This window comes from Dipodomys merriami, unplaced genomic scaffold, assembly GCF_024711535.1.
Source record: "Dipodomys merriami isolate MVZ:Mamm:240054 unplaced genomic scaffold, mDipMer1.0.p SCAF_373, whole genome shotgun sequence".
In the NCBI taxonomy this organism is placed as follows: Eukaryota; Metazoa; Chordata; class Mammalia; order Rodentia; family Heteromyidae; genus Dipodomys; species Dipodomys merriami.
The window spans coordinates 141,927-161,618 of NW_027205304.1; the positions used below are offsets into that span (position 1 = coordinate 141,927).

General features: G+C 51.8%; 1 protein-coding gene across 2 annotated transcripts; it reads right to left on the bottom strand.

Moving 5' to 3' along the window:
• Positions 1-1,639: 1,639 nt before the first annotated feature.
• Ap1s1 (adaptor related protein complex 1 subunit sigma 1) lies at positions 1,640-11,222 on the bottom strand. 2 transcript variants are annotated; one of them, XM_069989244.1, is made up of 5 exons: positions 11,139-11,222; positions 8,992-9,170; positions 7,270-7,378; positions 4,023-4,160; positions 1,640-2,316 (listed from the first exon to the last, which is right to left on the bottom strand). In XM_069989244.1, exons 1-5 carry the CDS (start codon positions 11,139-11,141, stop codon positions 2,269-2,271), a joined length of 477 nt encoding a protein of 158 aa, XP_069845345.1. In that variant the 5' UTR covers positions 11,142-11,222; the 3' UTR covers positions 1,640-2,268. The 2 variants fall into 2 exon arrangements, with proteins under 2 accessions (XP_069845345.1, XP_069845346.1); XM_069989245.1 differs by lacking the exon at positions 11,139-11,222 and adding an exon at positions 11,003-11,044.
• Between the last annotated feature and the right edge of the window lie 8,470 nt (positions 11,223-19,692).

The following is a 19,692-nucleotide window of genomic DNA, read 5'->3' on the forward strand; positions in this document are numbered from 1 at the left end:
GGAACCTGAGATCTGAAGATCCAGGTTCGAAGCCAGCCGCGTCAGAAAAGTCTGGAGCGACTATCTCCAGCTAACCAGCAAGAAGCTGGAACCGGCGCTGTGATTCAAATGGCAGAGTACCAACTTTGAGCAAAAAGCTAAGGGAGGGGGTGAGGCCCCGAGCTCAAGCCCCAGGATGTTGGGGTGTTGGGTGGTGAGGTTGGAAAACATTGCCCAGCATTTGGCAGAAGAGAAGACTACCAAGAGCCAGTTGTCGGCAGTGAACGAGCCCAGGAAGCTGGTTCAAAAGGAAAAAGGAGGTCTGGGAAGGTGGCTCAGTGGTAGAGTGCTTGCCTTGCATGTATGAGGCCCTGGGTTCGATTCCTCAGCACCACATAAGCAGAAAAAGCCAGAAGTGACTCTATGGCTCAAGTGGTAGAGCGCTAGCCTTGAGCTGAAGAGCTCAGGGACAGCGCCCAGGCCCAGAGTTCAGGCCCCATGACCTCAAAAAAAAAAAAAAAGAAAAGAAAAGAAAAGAAAAGAAAAAGGTCTCAGCACTGGCCATCAGCACTGTACCTCTGGGCACTTGGATCTTTTTATGTTCCTTTTCCCACTAGTTGTACCCCCACTTCACCAAAGCTCCCCAGTTGCCAGGTATCTTCCCAGGAATGTGGTGAAAGCTGTCAGGCCGCTGAAGGAAGTTGGGGGGTGGGGGGGACAACAGGCTGCTGCCAAAAAACCATGTCCCTATCAAAAACACCATCTGAGTCAACCATTCTTTGTGTGCATCGCCTAAAACCGTTCAATGGGCAAAACAAGCTACATGCTACAAGTCCCCGTTGCCTACAAGTTCTATTTATACCCTGCCTATAAAAGCTCTGCTACAACCAAACTCAGTGCAACCTCTCTGATCCCAACCAGGTAGCCAGCGGGGGTGCGGACCCCAATAAACTTTCCTGTCAATCTTTTTATTATTTTCTGTGCGGTCCTTTTCTCACCTAAACCCTTACTAAAGCCTTGTTTTGGTTATTAATCAGCTTCCCAAGCTGATATAACCTTGGAATGGATAACCTCCACTTAACAAGAATCTGGGCACCCGAAATCCTCTAAAGAAACCGGAAGTGGAGCCCAGGACTTGCTCCTTCCTAGCCCTGAGTGAGCAGTCCTGTCAGGGACACAGCCAGCAAGGCAACCTGCCAGAGAAAAACAGGAGGAGAGCTGAGGATGGAGGTTCCATGCCAGCCAAGGGCTGTTAGGTCCACAAGGCTCTCATCTCCAGTTAAACACCAAAAAGCCAGAAGTGGAACTATGGCTCAAGTGGTAGAGCACCACCAGCCGTGAGTGAAAAAGACAGGGCACAGCGCCCAGGCCCTGCGTTCAAGCCTCTGGACTGGCACAAGAAAACAAACAAACAAACAGAAAAGCCTAGTGTGACATTCATATGTAACTCTTTTTTTTCCTTCCTAAATCTGGCAACCCCAGCGTTGGAGAAGAGGCCAACGGGCAGGGTGCCCTTGGCTCCACTTCACGCGGACAGCCGAGGCCCTGTCTTCCTTCACAAAGCCCAGGGCACAGCAACTCCAGAAATGCTTTTTCCTTTTATTTCAGAAGAAAGGAAATGAAGGCAAAGACTTGGCCCACCCCACCCCATCCCACCCCTCCAGCCACACCCAGAATAGGGAGTGGAGGAGACAGCCCAGGCCTGTGTCCCACAAAGGCCCCCCCCTTCCCTGGTCCCTTCCCTCAGCAGGGGCAAGGTTAGAAAAAAATGAACTATGCTGTTCCTCCTGGCACCGTGCAGAGGCCCGACCGCAGCTGAGGAGGAAGTGGGGGTGGTGAGGGAAAAGGACCCCCCCCCTCCGCGGCAGAGAAGCTGCCCTGGCTGGCTAGGGGGAGGGGTGGAGGTAGGTTTTGGGGCAGAGGGGGCAGAAGAGCCCTGAAAACCTTTTCCCTTTAACCTGATAATATTTATATATTTACAGTGATTGCTATGGGAGGGAAGATATTTTTTTTGGGGGGGGGGAATAACATTGGTTCTTCAAAGGCAGGGAATGGAAGCCAAATAGCACCCCCTGTCTGGGTCACATTTCTTCAGTGGGAATGGCAGGTGGTGGCGGGAGGGAATGCTTCAAGGGCCTGGGCCCACAGCCCCTTCCAGAGGTGAGGTGGCTGAGGAGGGACAGCTGGGTCCCACCAAGAGAAAGGCGGGGCAGGGGTGGAGTGGGGAGGGAAGGTGGGTGAAGGCTCTTTCCTGGGCTCCCCCATCTCACAGGGCCGGGCCAGCAGGGGCTATGCCAGACCCATTTCCTCCAGCACACTGCGCGGCGATTCGTCCTCCTGAGACACACGGCAGGGTGGGCGAGACGGTGGCAGACACAAAGGGGTGGAGAGGAGGAGGGAGGCAGAGAGACACAGGGTTGGGGGAAGAGAAGCCAACATGAGCCAAGGCAGGAGCAGGGGGAGCCCTGGGGGGGCTCACCCACCTCCCAGCGCCACCCCCAGCACCCAAAGTGGCAGAGGCAGCATGGAGGCAGAGTCCACCAGCACCCAGAACCCGAAGCCCAGAGCTGGGGGGAGAGGGGAGGGTACATAGGGGCTCAGCCTCAGGGCCTAAGCTGGTATGGGGGCAGAAGCCTACTTTCCAGGGGGCTGCAGGGGCCGAGAGCTGGGCCCTGTTTGTTGGGGTGTGCTGGGGGTGGTTGAGGGCAGTAAGAGGTTGGCATCCAGTCCCCACACTGCAGAGATGAGTCATTAGGACTGAAAAGATTACTAGTAATCAGGGGGGTGGGGTATGCCAGGCCAGGTGTGTATGTGTGTGTATGTGTGTGTATATGTGCGCATGTGTGTGTGTGTGCGTGTGTGTGTGGCTGGACCAGCAGGGAGGCAAGCTCTCCCCCCTCCTGCAGTGATGACCCACACTTCCGCTGGTCTCCCCCTCCCCACAGACAGCTCAGGCCAGCTTACTCAGGCACTGCGGATTCTGGTGACTCATCGCCCTGCGGCAAGGCTCACCGGTGGCAAAGCAGAGCGAGGGGGCAGGCAGGGTGGGGAGGGGGCACACAATGACAAGGAGAATGTCCCCACATCTGTGCACACACACCCCCTTGCCCAGCCCCAATCTCCAGGCTTTTAAGTAAGTGTGTGCGAGTGTGAATTATGAGTGCTTGGGTAGCTCCGTGGTGGGCTGTTTGCCTACCCTGTGCAAGGCCCTAGGCTTGATTTCTAGCCTCACCAAAATAATAATGATAATGATAATAATAATAATGTAAATAAACCAGAGGGAAGATTGATTTTTTTTTCTTTCTGGTTGTCAGTACTAGAGCTTATACGCAGGGCGGCCTGGTTCTCTTGCTTGGCTTTTTGGCTCAAGGCTGGCACTCTGCCCCTTGAGTCACAGCTCTCCTTCCAGCTTTTCGGTGGCTAACTGGAGATAAATGTCTCACAAACTTCACTGCCTGGGCTGGCTTTGAACTGTGGATCTTCAGATCTTAGCCCCCTGAGTAGCTAGGATTATAGGCGTTGACCCTGAAGAGACTGATATTCACTGGGGATATGGTTAAGTGCTAGAACACTGGCCTGGCAAGCCCAAGACCCAATTCAGTCCTTACTACCATAGGTGGGGAAAAACAAAGACCGATCCCACCAAGAAAAACCCCCCACCCTACCCACCCCCCAAAAAAACCCCACACTGATCTACCAGGAGCCCCTTGCCCAGTTCTCTGAGTAAGACTGCAGGCCAAGAGAAATATTTAAAGCAGTCAAAAAAGGGAATTTAGCCAGGACCTGACACCTTGAGTCCCAAAGGACAGGGAATGTGATAAGAAAATAGGACAATTAATAAGATGCCTGATGGTCTTTCACCCCTGTCCATACTCGAGGGGGAGGTATCAGAGACTGGAGGCCAACTGTGCAGCCCCGAGTGCGGGGGGCCACACGCCGCAGGGAAGAGGGCCCCCCCAGCGACGAGCAGGGCGTTCGGGGCAGGCAGGGGGCCCTCTGCCACCGCCGTCTTCCTCCTCCTCCTCACTGTGCTGGGCCCGTACCTCCTGCAGAAGGTCAGCCTGCTCGATGGCTTTCAGCACGCTCTTCTTGGAGGTGTCCTGCACGTCCCCGCCCATCAGGAACTCATCCAGGATGAAGTAGGCTTTCTCGAAGTTGAAGATGATGTCCAGCTCGCATACCTGGGAGGAGGGGAGGAATGGAGAGTTGAGGTACACTCCCAGCCCCTCACTTTTTCCATGACATTCTTCTCACCTTGGTTTTTTTTTTTTTTGTTTCTCCCCTCGAGGCAGGTGCTTTACCACTTGGGCCACAGCTCCAGTTCCACTTCCAGATTTTTGGAGTATTATGGGCTTTCCTGCTTGGGCTGGCTTTGCAATGCAATCCTCAAGCTAGGCACTGGTGGCTCACTCCTGTAATCCTAGCTACTCAGGAGGCTAGATCTGAGGATCACGGCTCAAAGCCAGCCCGGGCAGGAAAGTCCAGGAGACTCTCTTCTCCAATTAACCACCAGAAATGGCACTATGGCTCAAGTGGTAGAGTGCTTGGCCTTCAGCTGAAGAGCTGAGGGACAGTGCCCAGGCCCAGAGTTCAAGCCCTACAACTCCCCTCTTCCCCTTCCCCCTAAAAGCAACCCCCAAATCAGAGCCTCCTGAGTAGCTAGGGTAACAGGTGTGAGCCAAGGTGCCCAGCTCCACCTTGTGTTTTAATGCTGGCCTTGGGTGCTCCCAACTCCCAGGCCTTAATACTTATTAATCCTTATTTTGATCTTCTCCCATTCCTGCCTTTATTTATTTTTTGGTTGGTTGCAGGGCTTGAACCCAGGGCTTGGGTATTGTCCCTTAGCTCTTTTGCTCAAGCTAGCGCTCTACCACTTTGAGACACAGCTCCGCTTCTGGTTTTCTGGTGGTTAACTGGAAGAAGAGTGTCATAGACTTTCTTGCCTGGGCTGACTTTGAACCACAATCCTCAGAAGATCTCAGCTTCTTCAGTAGCTGGGATTACAGATGTGAGCCACCAGGGCTCAGCTTCTTTTTAAAAAACAACAACAAAATAACAGACAAAAACAGGGTCTGGCCATGTAGCCCATGTGGCCCAGAACTCCAGGTCGTCATGCTTCAGCCCCAAGTGCTGGGATTACAGGCAAGCCCCACCATGCCAGGCCTTCTTCCCTTCCTCCTGCCTTTCTCTCTGAACATGAAATATTATGTTCTAATCTATCTTTGTTGTAGTTCCTTCTGCTTTCCCCCTAATTCTACAACACCATTCCTACAAGAGGCTTGGGTACCCTCCCCTCCACACACAGGCACTCTGGGGGGAAGGAGACTTGAGTCCAAGATGGGCTCTATCTATAACCAGCTGTCTATACAATCACAGAATGTCTCTGAAACTCAGTTTCCCCACCTGAAGATGAGGATATCAGCATCTACTCACAGGGCAGATACAGACCAAAAAGAGAGCTCTGTCAACTGCCAAGTGGGAGATGAGCTGTGAAGTCAACTCCACTAATACACATCTAAGATCAGAGCTGTCTACTAAAGCCTGGGCTATTCCTACATGACTTAATGTGGAATCTCCATGCATCCATATTTTGAAAAACTCTTCAAGGCCAGGCACCAGTGGCTCATGCCTCTAATCTTAGCTACTCAGGCTGAGATTTGAGGATTGAGGTTCAAAGCCAGCCCAGGCTGAAGAGTCTGTGAGGCTCTTGTTTTTTTGTTTTTGTGCTGATCCTGGGGCTTGAACTCTGGGCCTGGGCACTGTCCCTGAGCTCTTTTATTCATGGCTAGCACTCTACCACATGAGCCACAGTGCCATTTCTGGCTTTTTCTGTGATTAATTGGAGGTAAGAGTCTCATGAACTTTCCTTCTGAGCTGGCTTTGAACCACTATCCTCAGATCTCAGCCTCCTGAGTAGCTAGAGTTACAGGTATGAACCACCGGTATCTGGCTTCATAAGACTCTTATTTCCAATTAACCACCAAAAGAAAAAAAGCTGGAAGTGGAGCTGTGGCTCAAGTGGTTAAGCTCTAGTGTTGAGTAAATAAAAGCTCAGGGACAGTACTCAGACCTGGAGTTCAAGCCCTAGAACTGGCACAAAACAAAACAAAAAAACAAGCAAAAAACCCTCTAACACCAGGCTCTAGTGGCTCATGCCTGCCACCCTACAAACTCAGGAGGCTGAGATCTGAGGATTGTAGTTTGAAGGCAGCCTGGGCCAAGAAAATCCAAGAGACTCTTATCTCCAATTAACCAGCAAAAAACCAGAAGTGGAGCTGTGGCTCTGGTGGTAGAGTAGCAGCCTTGAGCAAAACAGCTCAGGCACAGCATCCAGGCCCTGAATACCAGCATAAAATAAATAACTAAATAAGTAAAAGCTAGCAAACAAACAAACAAAAAACCTCCAGAAGATTCTAAAACCAAGCCAAAAGCAGGAACCACTATCAAAATCAGAACTGGGTCTCTGTCTTGTATGTAGAAGTGTGAGCCAAAGTGGGTACCTGTGGCTCATGCTTATAATCCTACTCAGGAGGCTGAGATCTGAGGATCGCAATTCATGATTCGAAGCCAACTCAAGCAGAAAAGTCCCTGTGACACTCTTATCTCCAATAATCTACTCAAAAAAGCTGGAAGTGGCACTGTAACTCAAGTGGTAGAGGGCTAACCTCGAGCAAAAAGAGGCTCAGGGATAGTGTCCAGGCCCTGAGTTCAAGCCCCAGGACTGGTGCAAAAAAAAAAAAAAAAAAGAAAGAAAAAGAAAAAAAAGTGAGAGCCAAGCACTAAGTAGAAATTAAGTACTGGACTCATACTGGACACTTCCTTCCTTCTCCCTGATCCCTGCTCAAAGCCTTAGGGCCAATTAAGGGACTTGGCTTAATAGGCTTAGAGCTTAACAGGGGAGATTAATTGGGGTTCTCGCTGCTCCAACTTTACCTCCCCCTTGAGATTTCTAGTGCAGAAAATAGCTGGACGGGCTTTCCTTAAAGTTCATCAGAAAGAAGCCAGGTACTGATGACTCATACCAGCTACTCAGAAGGCTGAGATCTGAGGAGCTCAGTACAAAGCTAACATGGGCAGGCAAATCTGTGAGACTATCTCCAATCAACCACCAAAAAGCTAGAAGTAGAGCTGTGGCTCAAGTGGTAAAGTGCTAGCCTTGAGCAAAAAAAGCTAAGGGACAGCGCCCACACCCTGGGTTGAAGTCCTGGTACTGGTACTAAAAAACAAAACACGGTTAGCAGGAAGAGACACCTGCTGGGAAGGCAAGCCAGGGAAGGAGGGGGGACTCACGCTGCCGAAGTACTTGTCCAGGAGTTCCACGTATCGGTGGATGAGCTCCAGCGTGATGAGCTCGTTGTCTTGGCCCTCGATGGCACAGCAGAAGTAGAGGCTGGCATATCTGAGGAGGGGACACAGGGGACAGCTGGGAGCCAGCTTCCAGACTCCAACGTTGTGGGTGCACCCCTCCCACCAGCCCAAGGTCTGAGAGCCAATTGGACACAGCAGGGAATCCAGAGTCCAAGTGTTCTCTCTCCTTCTTGCCCTCTGACCATCTCCATTTGACTCAGCAAAACTTTGAGCCAACTTATTCACCAGTTCACAGAAGGAGCCTGTGTGCGGGGGTGGGAGGGGTTATTGTGAAAAGTGGGGCAGGGCCTTTGAACGGTGAGTGTTAGTGCAAGACAGGGACTAGACAGAGGCTAGAGGGACAGAGGTTATATGTAGGAGGCAAGAATCAGGTTTGAGTGGGGTGCTGGTGGCTCACGCCTGTAATCCCAGCTACTCAGGAGGCTGAGATCTGAGTATTGTGGTTCCTAGCCAGCCACAGCAGGAAAGTCTGTGAGACTCTTATCTCCAATAAACCACCCAAAAAAGCAGCAAAGGGAGCTGTGGCTCAAGTGGTAGAGCACTAGTCTTGAGCAAAAGAAGCTCAGGGACATCCTGAGGTCTTGAATTCAAGCCCCAGGACTGGCATTAAACAAAACAAAGCAAAACAACACAGCAAGTGAGGCACTGGTGGCTCTAATCCTAGCTACTCAGGAGGCTGAGATCTGACTGAGGATCAGTTTGAAGACAGCCCAGGGAGGAAAGTCTATGAGACTCTTATTTCCAATTAACCTGGAAACTGGAAGTGATGGTGTAGATCAAATGGTTAAGTGCTACTCTTGAGCGAAAGAGCTCAGGGACAGCACCCAGGGCCAAGTTTGAACCCCATGATGGACAAAACAAACAAACAAACAACAACAACAACAAACAACCCCACAATACAGCAAAAAGCATGGCTGGAGTGGCTCAAGTGACAGAGCACCAGCCATGAGCAAGCAAACCAACCAAGCATGAGGCAAAAACAGAAGCAAAAAAGTTCCTGCCTGGCTTTGGGACTGGGGGGGGGGGGGGGGGAGGCTGGGAAGGGATGTGAAGGATAAACAAAGGAGGAGGCTGCAATGCTTGGTAAGAAATGTACGCATCATCCTGCCCATGTAATTGTAACCCCTCTGTACAGTATGTTCACAAATAAAATAAATTAAAAAAAAAAAAGTTCCTGCCTGGCAAGGGCAAGGCCCTGAGTTCAAATCTTAGTAAAGTAGAAAAAGATAGATGTTGCTCAAGGGGAATTTGGTTTTGTTTTGTTTTTTTTTTTTGGGTCCGGTCGTGGGGCCTGAACTCTTGGCCTGGGTGCTGTCCCTCAGCTCTTCAGCTCAAAGCTAGCGCTCTACCACTTGAGCCACAGCGCCACTTCCGGCTTTTTTTTTTCTGCTTATGTGGTGCTGAGGAATCGAACCCAGGGCGTTAAGCATGCAAGGCGAGCGTTCTACCACTGACCCAACTTCCCAGCCCTCAAGGGGAATTTGGAAAGCATGGGATGCTGGTGTTTATCACTGGTGTGTATGTGTCCTTAGCACCAAGCTCTCCTTGACCTAACATATGCTTACTTTTCAGCCCCCTAACCCATTTCTGAACTCCAATCCAGCAGGATCAACCCAAGGGGGTCTGAATCAGGTGGAGTGTCACCTCTTATAGACAACTTTGAGATCCCTCCACTCCAGGAAGCTGCACATCTTGGGTTTGCGAGCCAGGACAACCTGCATGAGTTCCCGCACCATTTTCTTCCGTTCCTTGTCTGATGTGGCCAGGTACCATTTTTGTAGCCGAAGTTTTCCCTGCCGGCTAAACAGCAGCATGAATCGCATCTGGAGGAAGAAGGGGCACCAGAGCTAAGAGGCAGACATTTGCTGCAGAGCCTTTTCTTCTAGCTAAGGGACATCAACCAGGCCCTGAGTTCTAGGAACAAACGAAACTTCCACAAACCCAACCCCTCCCTGCTAACTCTGGATCTTGCCAGGAGGTGTCTATCATTCAGGTTCAAATCCTGACTCTTAAGTTGGGTATGGCCTTGAATTACTTAAATCTTTGGCCTCAGTTTCTTAGATTAAAAAAAAAAAAAAATCAGGGCTGGGAATGTGGCTTAGTGGTAGAGTGCTTGCCTAGCATGAATGAAGCCCTGGGTTCGATTCCTCAGTACCACATAAACATTAAAAGCTGGAAATGGTGCTGTGGCTCAAGTGGCAGAGTGCTAGCTTTGAGCAAAAGCAGCTCAGGGACAGTGCGCAGGCCCTGAGTTCAAGCCCCAGGATTCCCCCCCTCCCCCAAAAAAATCATAAAGCATTTCTTTAGCCAGGTACTGGTGGTTCAGCTTGTAATTCTAGCTACTCAGGAGGTTGAGTTCTGAGAACTGTGGTTCAAGGCCAGCCCAGACAGGAAAGTTGGTGAGACTCTACCAGCAAGGAGCTGGAAGTGGAACTGTGGCTCAAAGTGGTAGTCTACTAGCCCTGAGCTCAGGGCTAGCACCCAGGCTCTGAGTTCAAGCCCCAGGACCCGGATACACGCACGTGTGCACGCACACACACACAATCTCCTTAAGAATTGTTGTTGGGGGGTTAAATGAGTTGATATACACAACCGTTTCTGACACATGGTAGGTACTTTGTACTTCACCTGCCGGCAACTGGGGTTTTCTGTGTCTGCCACCTCGGGTTTTCCACCCTGTCCTGGCCATAAACCCCCCTGGATCTTTCTCTGCAGATGCCTATCTACCCAGCCAGGGCCATACCTGGTTAATGGGAGCTCAATTCCACCCTGGCCTCCTCGGCCATCTTAACATTCCGTCCCTGTAACGACCTGTCACTTTTCTTCCATGACCCCGACCCCTGCCCCCTCCCTCACATCTGGACCCCCTTTCGGCCTCTCCCCGGGACGAAGCACTCGGGGTGGCCCCTTGGGAATGGCGGTGGAACAAGGAGCGAACTTGGAATGCGCTGGGGTGCGGAGCGCTCGGTACCCCGCGCACCCCAGCTTCCCCGTTCCGGGGACTCGTGCCCACAGCCCAGGGCGCGGGCCGCGGGGCTGGGAGGCGGCGGGGGGCCGGGGCCGCGGGACTGGTTCGCAGACTTCGGGAGAACCGGGTACCCCACCCCCGACGCCCCCGAAGGAGGGCACCGAGGGGCGCCCCGAGGTCAGGGGTGGGGGGTCAGCAGGAAGACGGAAGGCCTGGGGTGCGGAGGGAAGGCATGCTGGGTGTTGGGGGGCTGCGGGGCGGCTCACAGCACCGATGGGGGGGGGACCCCGCAGCCTGGGTCCCCGGCCGAAAACCCGCAAGCTCAGGCGGGCCTTGGGGCGTGCATGGTCCGAAGTGGGGCCCGACCCGGAAATCCGCGGCTCCCCGCCCGGCCTCGCCCCGTGGGGCCGCACGGGGGAGGGGAGGGCTCTGGGGACCCCCGCACCCCGCTTCTCCACGCAGCTCCCTGCGCCCCAATCCTTCGGGCGGCTTCCCCGCGGCGGTGGCCGCGGTCCCTGGGACCCAGATCTGAGTCCCCCGCCCCCGAGCGCTCCTCCGAGCCCAGGACGGCCCCGTCGCCCCGTCACCGGGCCCCCCGCACCCCCAAAACGCGCCCCCTCCCCGCCCCTCTCCGCCCCGCTCCCGAGGGCAATTTCCAGCTTTTCCTCCAAAGGCCGGCTCGCCCACCTGTTCGGGGAAGTGGGGGTCTCGGAGGACCAGAGGGAAGACTGAGCGACCCCCCCAGCCCCCGAGGACGGCCCCTAAGGCCCCCCGCGGGTGCAGCCCACGCCCCTCGGCCCCCCCCTCCCCCCGCACAACCTACCATCCTGCAGCCTCCGGCTCGGCGTGTCCCTCTGCGGCCTCCGTAGGCGCCCGCGCCGCTCCCCCACCGATCCTTTCTCTCTCCTCCCGCCCCCGGGTTTGAGCCCCGCCCCGTAGCGCAAGGCCACGCCCATCTATTCCCGCCCTCCGGGCTCCGGGGCCCCTCGCGAGACTGCGAACTGCGCAGGCGCGAACGCTGCACGGCGCGTGGGCGGGGCCGGAGGCGGAGAAGCGGAAGCCATAGCAACCAGGTCCTGGACTTCAGCGTTGAGAGGCCCCGTCGTCATGGTAACGGGGCTGTCGTGGGGGTCGGTGGGAGGATGAGGGGGGATGATTACGCGGTCCTTGCGCTTGGGAGCCTTATGGGGGGGCAGGCGGGAAAAGGGGTGAGCGACGGATGGGAGGGTCGTGGGGGTTTGTGAGGCACTTGTGGGGGGACTGACGGGAGGGACGTCGCGGGGTGCAGGGTGGGGATTCGGGGTGGAAGGTTGTAGAGCCTAGGACACAGTATGGAGTCCAAGGATTTACTGCGATTAGGCCAGGCCAGCTACAGCCGGGCTTCGTGACTCACGCCAGTAATCCCAGATACTCAAGAGGCTGAGATCGGAGGATCATGGTTCGAAGCCAGCCTGGGCCAAAGGGACCATGAGACTCCTATCTCCAAATAACCACCGAAAAGGCTGTGGGTCAATGTGTGGTAGAGCACCAGCCTTGAGTACAAAAGCTCAGGGACCAATCCAGTCCCTGAGTTCAATCAAGCCGTAGTACTGGCACAAGAAAAGCTGTGTGGGAGGGAACACAGAGAATCTTAAAAGGGTAGTAGGGTTCAAAACAAAAAAGGGACAGGTGGAAGAGTAAAGATGAGGAGGTTCTAAATTGTAATAGGAGCTTTTAGCTCTGTATGTGTTTATGTGGGTGCACGCACGCACAATCAAGGTGTAAAGAAATGTATTTTGTTTGGCTGAAAAAATTCTATAGTTCTCCCTCCCTTATCTCTAGGAGCTATATTCCAAGAACCCTAGCAGATTTCTGAAACCTCATATTTTACCAAACCTGTACACACGATGCTTTTACTCTGTGTGTTACACAGCCACATATTTAACCTATGCTAAAGTATCTTGCCAGTAGTTATGAGCATAGAAAGCATCTAACAATAGTAGCTGTTAATCAAATGGAACAATTAAAACTCTATGATTGGGCTCAGTGGTAGAGAGCTTGCCTTGCATGCATGAGGCCCTGGGTTTGATTCCTCAGCACTACATAAGCAGAAAAAGCTAGAAGTAGTGCTGTGGCTCAAGTGGTAGAGTGCTAGCCTTGAGCTGAAGAGCTGAGGGACAGCACCCAGGCCCAGAGTTCAGGCCCCACGACTGGCAAACAAAAACAAAAAAAACTATGCTTGAACTAAATAGTCAGCTCTACTACTCTTTTTTTTTTTTTTTTTTTTTTTGGGTCCGGTCGTGGGGCCTGAACTCTGGGCCTGGGCGCTGTCCCTCAGATCTTCAGCTCAAGACTAGCGCTCTACCACTTGAGCCACAGCGCCACTTCTGGCTTTTTTCTTTTTGCTTATGTGGTGCTGAGGAATCGAACCCAGGGCCTCAGGCATGCAAGGCAAGCACTCTACCACCGAGCCACCTCCCCAGTCCCCAGCTCTACTACTCTTGTGCTTTGGAGCCAATAGAAGAAACTTGACCACAGTCCCTGGGGGTTAGGGGCAAGGTTGACCTAACAGCTTGGATGTGTATCACATGACTCAGGCAGGGTAGGCATGGTCTTCTGTGTGAGTATGCTAGGCAGAGGCTTGCTTTGGAAGGGAGATTACACCTTAATGGTGTTCTATTGAAAACTTGTGAATGGGTTTACTTGTAGGGGTTTTTGTTGAGTAATTCCTGATTGCAGTTGGCTGCGGGTAACTGAAACTATCAAAAGCCAACACCCATATGGCAGAGAACCATAGCATCTATTTCTACACAGTGGTTGACAACCCATGTTGTTAATTTTGAGCAACTCTTGTGGAAAGGGTTACCTGCGTTTAGCTGGATGTCACTGGCTCACACCTGTCACCCTGGCTACTCAGGAGGCTGAGATCTGAGGATCATAGTTCAAAACCAACCTGGGCATTAAAGTCCACTGAAACTATTTCCAATGGACCACAAAAAGCCGGAAGTGGAGCTGTGGCTCAAGTGGTACATTATGAAGATGAAAAAGCTAAAGGCCCTAAGTTGAAGCCCCAGTGTGCGCGCGCACACACACACACACACACACACACACACACACACACACACACACAGAATCATGTAGCAATATGTAGAATAATTTGAAAGGAGAACTGTGAGAATCCAGGTACCAGGAATAGAGAAGGAGCAATGGACTGAGGTTGATCACTTACCTTATGTAGGTAATATTATTTGACCGTGAATTGGTGGTGGTTCAGGGAGGAGGTCTCCAAATGAGAGAAGAAGGCCTCTGCCTGGCCTTGGGCACCAGAGTTTGAGGACACCTTAAAATAGAGAAGAAAGATTGAAGAATAGTGCACAAACAGACTTCGGTGTGGGCACTTGGTGCTGGGAGTGCTTTGCCCTTGTGAGTCTCCTGGCAGGAAGGTCCTTGGGGGTTGGGCTCTATTTCCACTTCCAGGCTCAGATTCCAGAATTGATTCACTCATTGACTTTGGGTCGTTGTGATGTGGATGCTTTAGCTTCTCCACCTTTTTTTTTTTGTTTGTTTGTTTATTAGCATATATTATCAGTAAAGGGATTTTATTGTGGCATTTTGTTACATGTTTACAAGGTTCCTTTTCTTTATTTTTTCTTTTTCCTTTTCTTTTCTTTCTTTCTTTCTGGTCCTGGGGCTTGAACTCAGGGCCTGGGTGCTGTCCCTGAGCTTCTTTGTGCTCAAGGCTAGCGCCCTACCACTTTAGCCACAGCGCCACTTCCAGCTTTTTGGTGATTAATTAGGGATGAGCTTCATGGACTTCCTTGCCCAGGCTGGCTTCGAATAGCGATCCTCAGATCTCAGCCTCCTGAGCAGTTTGGATTATAGGTGTGAGCCCCTGGGTGCGCCTCAGGTGTCCATCCCTGAGATAAATATTTTTCTTTGCAAACATGTTTTGTGCCCAGAGGAGACATTTTCCCAAGAGTTTCTTCCCCCTCCGGGGTAAGTGTCTTTCTTTAAGATATTGTTGCTCAGTTCCCAGGGTGCACTAATTATTGGGCCAACAGGTGAGGTCAGAGGGAGAGACTGTAGTCCCCTCCCCCTCCCTTTGCCCCCCCCCATCCATTTTCTTCTTTTTTACTTATGAGAGTGTGTAAGGCTGAAGGCAGAAGCAATGCCTGTGTGCTGTGCTCTGTGTGTGTGTGTGTGTGTGTGTGTGTGTGTGTGTGTGTGTGTGTGTATACTGGAGCTTGTACTCAGGGCCTGGGGCATTGTCCCTTAGCTTTTACATCCAAGGCTGGCACTCTACCACTTGAGTCACAGCTCCACTTCTAGCTTTTTGGTGGTTGACTGGAAATAAGAATTTCATGGACTTTTCCTGCCCAGGTTGGCTTTGAACTATGATCCTCAGATCTCAGGCCTCCTGAGTAGCTAGGATGACAGGTGTGAGCCACCGGTGCCTTCTTAAGATTTGGAGCTGCACTTCTTGAGTGTGGGGACTGTAAACCATCTCTTCCGCCAGTGTCCAGGTTTTGCCTGTGCAGCCTTATTAATGGGTGCGCAGTGCGCGCTGCCCAACCCGAGGCTCAGGACTTCGGGAGGGGATGGGGGGTGTTAAGACTCTGGAAGAGGGTCAGCATGTGGAAGTGCAGTGGCCCGGAGGGCATGGCGCATGTCCAGTGATGGAGGTATGATTTGTGCCATTGTTCCTCGCAGGAGGCCTGGTCCTCTGGCTGTCTTCCTCGCCCTGGGAGCTCAGCAGCCATCTGGGCTTCAGTCACTGGCGCTAGCTTATGATCTGTGTAACCAGGAAACCCTGCACGGCTCACCAGCGTCCCTGAGTCAGCTACGTCTGCTCCACTGGGTGGTGCTCCTTCTAGGATGGTGGCCAGCCACCCTTTGAGCTCTAGTCTATATAAATGATTGTTGTTATAATTTGTGTGTATCCCCTAGAACTTCCTGGGTTGCAATCTCTTGCTTTTTCCTGGCAGTACTGAGGTTCGAACTCAGGGCCTCTCATGCTTGCTAGGGAGGAGCTTTACCACTTGAGTCATGCCTCCTCTTTTGCATTGATTGTTTTTGAGGTAGGGTCTTGCTCCCTGCCTGGGCATACTCCTGGACTTCGATCCTCTTATTTTAGGCTTGCCACTGGGAGGAAAGGGATGTGAGACCATGCTTAACTTCTTTCCATTGAGATGGGGTCTCAAAGCTATTTCTGCCTGGAACTGTCATCCTTCTGATCTCAGCCTCCCCTGTAGCTTGGGATGACAGGCACACACCATTGTGCCCAGTTATGCGCTGAGAAGGGCCCTCACAAGCTTTTCTGGTAGGGCTGACCTCAAATTACAACCCTCCCATTTGCAGCCTTTTAACTAGTTCAGATTACTGGTGGTAAGGCACTGGTAGTCTGGCCATATTTTTCTTTTCTTTCTTTTTTTTGTTGGTTGTGGGGCCTGAACTCTGGGCCTGGGCTCTGTCCCTCATCTCTTCTGCTTAAGGCTAGCATTCTACCACTTGAGCCACAGCACCACTTCTGGCTTTTTCTGCTTATGTGGTGCTGAGGAATCGAACCCAGGGCCTCATGTATGCAAGGCAAGCGCTCTACCACTGAGCCACCTTCCCAGCCCCACTTTTCATTTTTTATAATGCTTTATAGTAGCCTATTGGCCCTGAACTTCTTTGCTTAAAACTGGAGCTCTACCACTTGAGCCACAGCTCTACTTCTGGCCTTTTGGTTGGGTAAGTGGAGATAAGGGTCTCATAGACTTTCCTTCCTGGGCTGACATCTAACTGGGACCCTCAGATCTTAGCCTCCTGAGTAGCAAGGATGACAAGCGTGAGCCACAGGCACCTGGCTTCAAACTTGGCAAGTCCCAGCCGCTTTGCTCCAGAGACCCTTCCATTAGAGCTAGAGTGCCACCTGGTGGCTGGGGGATAAAAGCCTGACAACTAGGAAGCCGGTACTCAGGTTGTGGGTTTAGGCTGCAGAGGACTTCCATTTAAGTCTGGCTGTGTCTAAGCCCTTCTTGCTGTCCAGCCCTTTTTGTTCCTATGCACAAGCGAGGCCACATGAAGCTGTCCTGCAGCCTGGGGCTGTTAGTAGCAATGAGAATAGCAGGAGGAGCTGTGGCATGGTATCAGCTGTAGTCTCAGCCACTTAGGATGCTGAGGCAGGAAGCCTAGGAGTTGGAGACCAGACTGGACAATGTATAGAGTCCGTGTCTCAAAAATAATACTCCAGGGGCTGGGAAGGTGGCTCAGTGATAGAGTGCTTGCCTTGCATGCATGAGGCCCTGGGTTCGATTCCTCAGCACCACATAAGCAAAAAGAAAAAAGCCAGAAGTGGCGCTGTGGCTCAAGTGGTAGAGCGCTCGCCTTGAGCTGAAGAGCTGAGGGACAGCGCCCAGGCCCAGAGTTCAGGCCCCACGACCAGACCAAAAAAAAAAAAAAATACTCCACAGCCTGTCGCTTGAAGTTCACACCTGTAATCCTGTAATCCTCAGGAGGCTGAGATCTGAGGATTGTAGTTCAAAGCTGGCCCAGGCAGGAAAGGCTATGAGACTCTTATCTCCAGTTAATCAACAAAAAGCAGAAAGTTGAGCAGTGGCTCAAGTGTTAGAGTCCTAGGCTTGAGAAAGAACCCCCCCCCCCAAACCCAGGGACAGTACCCAGGCCCTGAGTTCAAGCCCCAAGACAGGTGTGTGTGTGGGTGTGCATGCACGTGTGTGCGCAAGCACAAACACATACCCACAAGGTTTAACTGGGTCTGGTGGCACACACCTGTCATCCCAGCAATTAGGAGGGCAAATCAGGTGCATTTCAAGTTGGGCTACATAGTGGGGACCCTCTCTCCCCAAAAGGGTGGTGGAAAGTAGATCTCCTTGGGAAATTTTTGTCTTTAATAGAGTATTTTTACCACCAAGGGCTACAACATTTTATCCTCCCAGCCTGCCCTGGGGCAGATCAATGATTCTTTTGTGCAAGGGCCTTCAAGGAGTCGGCAGGAACGCAGATCGTGTTTGCTTTTCATCTCTAAAGAGACAGAGGACAGGAGGAAGCACTTTGAGCTGTCAAGGAAGGAGGCCAAGGAAGTTAAACAGGGCAGGGAGGCCCCGTGCGGTCTCCGCCACCTTTGTCCTCACCTCAGCTTGGTGTGGAGGGGGTCTTTGAAGACCCGTCTCCTCCTGAGCTTTCTCAGCAGGCATAAGCCATTTTTGAACTGTGTATTGCAAAATTAGACCCGCTTTTGGAAGCGTTTTTGTGTAGCTTCTCTAAGAAAATCTCTTAGAAATGGGTCAGCCCTTCAGCCTCCAGCCGGCTTGAGGCCTAGAATTGGGTCATATTTTTAGGGTACAAGGAGATCCAAAGATAGACTCGGGTCCTCAATTATTGGGACTGTTGGCTTCGTGACCCCACTACGAGCGGGTAAGGCAGGAAAGGGATCACATTAGTACACGCTGAAGTTTGGGCTACAAATCTCAGTGCAGACCTAGTTTGTCAGTCTGATGGGGCCCTATCCAGTGTTTGCACCTCTGGCCTCAGACAGGTTCATGAGCAAGTCTAGTGGCTTCGAGGGCCTTGGCATCTGTGGTTCTGCAACCATATCCCAACCCTCCCCAGCTTGGTTGTGTAGTCAGAACAACGGGGATTCAAATCATGAGCTTCCAACACAAGCTTTTCCCACAGTGGGAGTAGCATTAGTGAGTAGCCCATTCTAGCTTTCATGATGTATGCAACTGTGTGTGCTGGTACTGGGACTTGAACTCAGGGCCTCATGTTTCACTTGGCATTTGTGCTTAAGACTGGAGCTCTACCACTTGGACTATACCTCCATTTCTGGCTTTTTGGTGGTTAATTAGGACATAAGAGTCTTGGGGAGTTTTCTGATCAGGCTTTGAACAATGATCCTCCAGATTTCAGCCTCCTAAGTAGCTAGGATTACAGATGTGAGCTACCTGCACCTGGCAAGTGTGTGTGTGTGTGTGCGCGCCCGTGCACACACGTGCGTATGCACGTGTGTGTGCATATATATATGCTAGCACTGGGGCTTGAACTCAGGGCCTGGACACTTCCCCTGGGCTTTTTTGCTCAAGGCTGGCACTCTTGTCACTTGAGCCACACTTCACTTCTAGCTTTTTGGTGGTTCATTGGAGATAAAAAATAGACTTTCATCTCCGGGTGATCCTTAGAGCTCAGCCTCCTGAGTGCCTAGGATTATAGACCTTTCTTTGTCTCCCCTGCTGCCCCCCCTCCCCTCCTCCCCCCCACTCTTCCTTGTCTTCATTTTGATCAAGCCCAAGGCCTCCTGCGAGTTGAGCCTGTGCACTCCCTCTGCGCTAGCTTGCCTCTAGCTTGTTTTTCCATCCCAAGAATAATTCCCAGGGGGAGAATCCCCCCCCCTTGGCATCTCCTTGCACAGTGATGCTGCCCTGTTTTGCAAATGACCCACAGCAGGCCGACACCCCTGGTTCAATGCGATACCCGCACCCCAACAGTTCTCCAGACCAACAGGGTCTTTATTGCTTCTACCTGTGAAGCAGAACGTGGAGGTAAGGGTTGCTTTGCCATAATCTTTTTTATTTTATTATTATTATTTTTTATAAATAATTTTAACTTATATATCAAAAGTGAAAAAGCATTTATAATCAACATAGTTTCAATGACAGGTGATCCCATATTTGGGGACCCCCCCTGTCCCCTACCTAGGGAGTACAGGGGTAATCTTGTCATGATTCAGTGCATAATGAGGAAAACAAATGCTACAGAAGGACAGTTTTTCAGTGAAGAGCCAGGGGCAGAGATGGTGACAGGTGTACAGATGGGTCCATTGTCACATCCGCATTGATCACTCAGAAATCGGGCTGCAAGCCACAAACCCTGAGCTAGGAGGTTTGCAAAAAAGAAAGAAAAAAGAAATACTAATGGAACTCAGATGACTGAGTTGGAGCTGGCTGTGTTTCCTTCCCTCTCTCCTCACGTGTCCACGCATCTCCCCACAGCAGCCGGAAATGACACACTGGCATGAGTCACCAGTGGGGCTGTGACTCAGCCTGTAATTGGGAGAAGTTCTGTCCTGGTAGGTCATGAAGTTCCTTACATTCTGCTTCTAAATAGACTGGGAAAATGGGATCGGCTCGCTCCTTACTCATCTCTGTCTTCTACTGCGTCCTTTTGGTCTCTAACTTGGACTGCTATGAGAACACTTTTACCTGGGACTTTCTGGAAAGAGGGGAAGTAGGGAAGACAGCAGCCACGGGGCTGGGGCTGCCACGAGGTGGCGGTATGGGCCCCGTCACTCCTGCCACCTGGAGAGTGTGGCGGCCACGCTCCTGAGATTCCATGACACAGATCCAGAGGGACAGGATGCCAACGCTTAAGTAATTCTTAATGTCTTTCTAACAAGC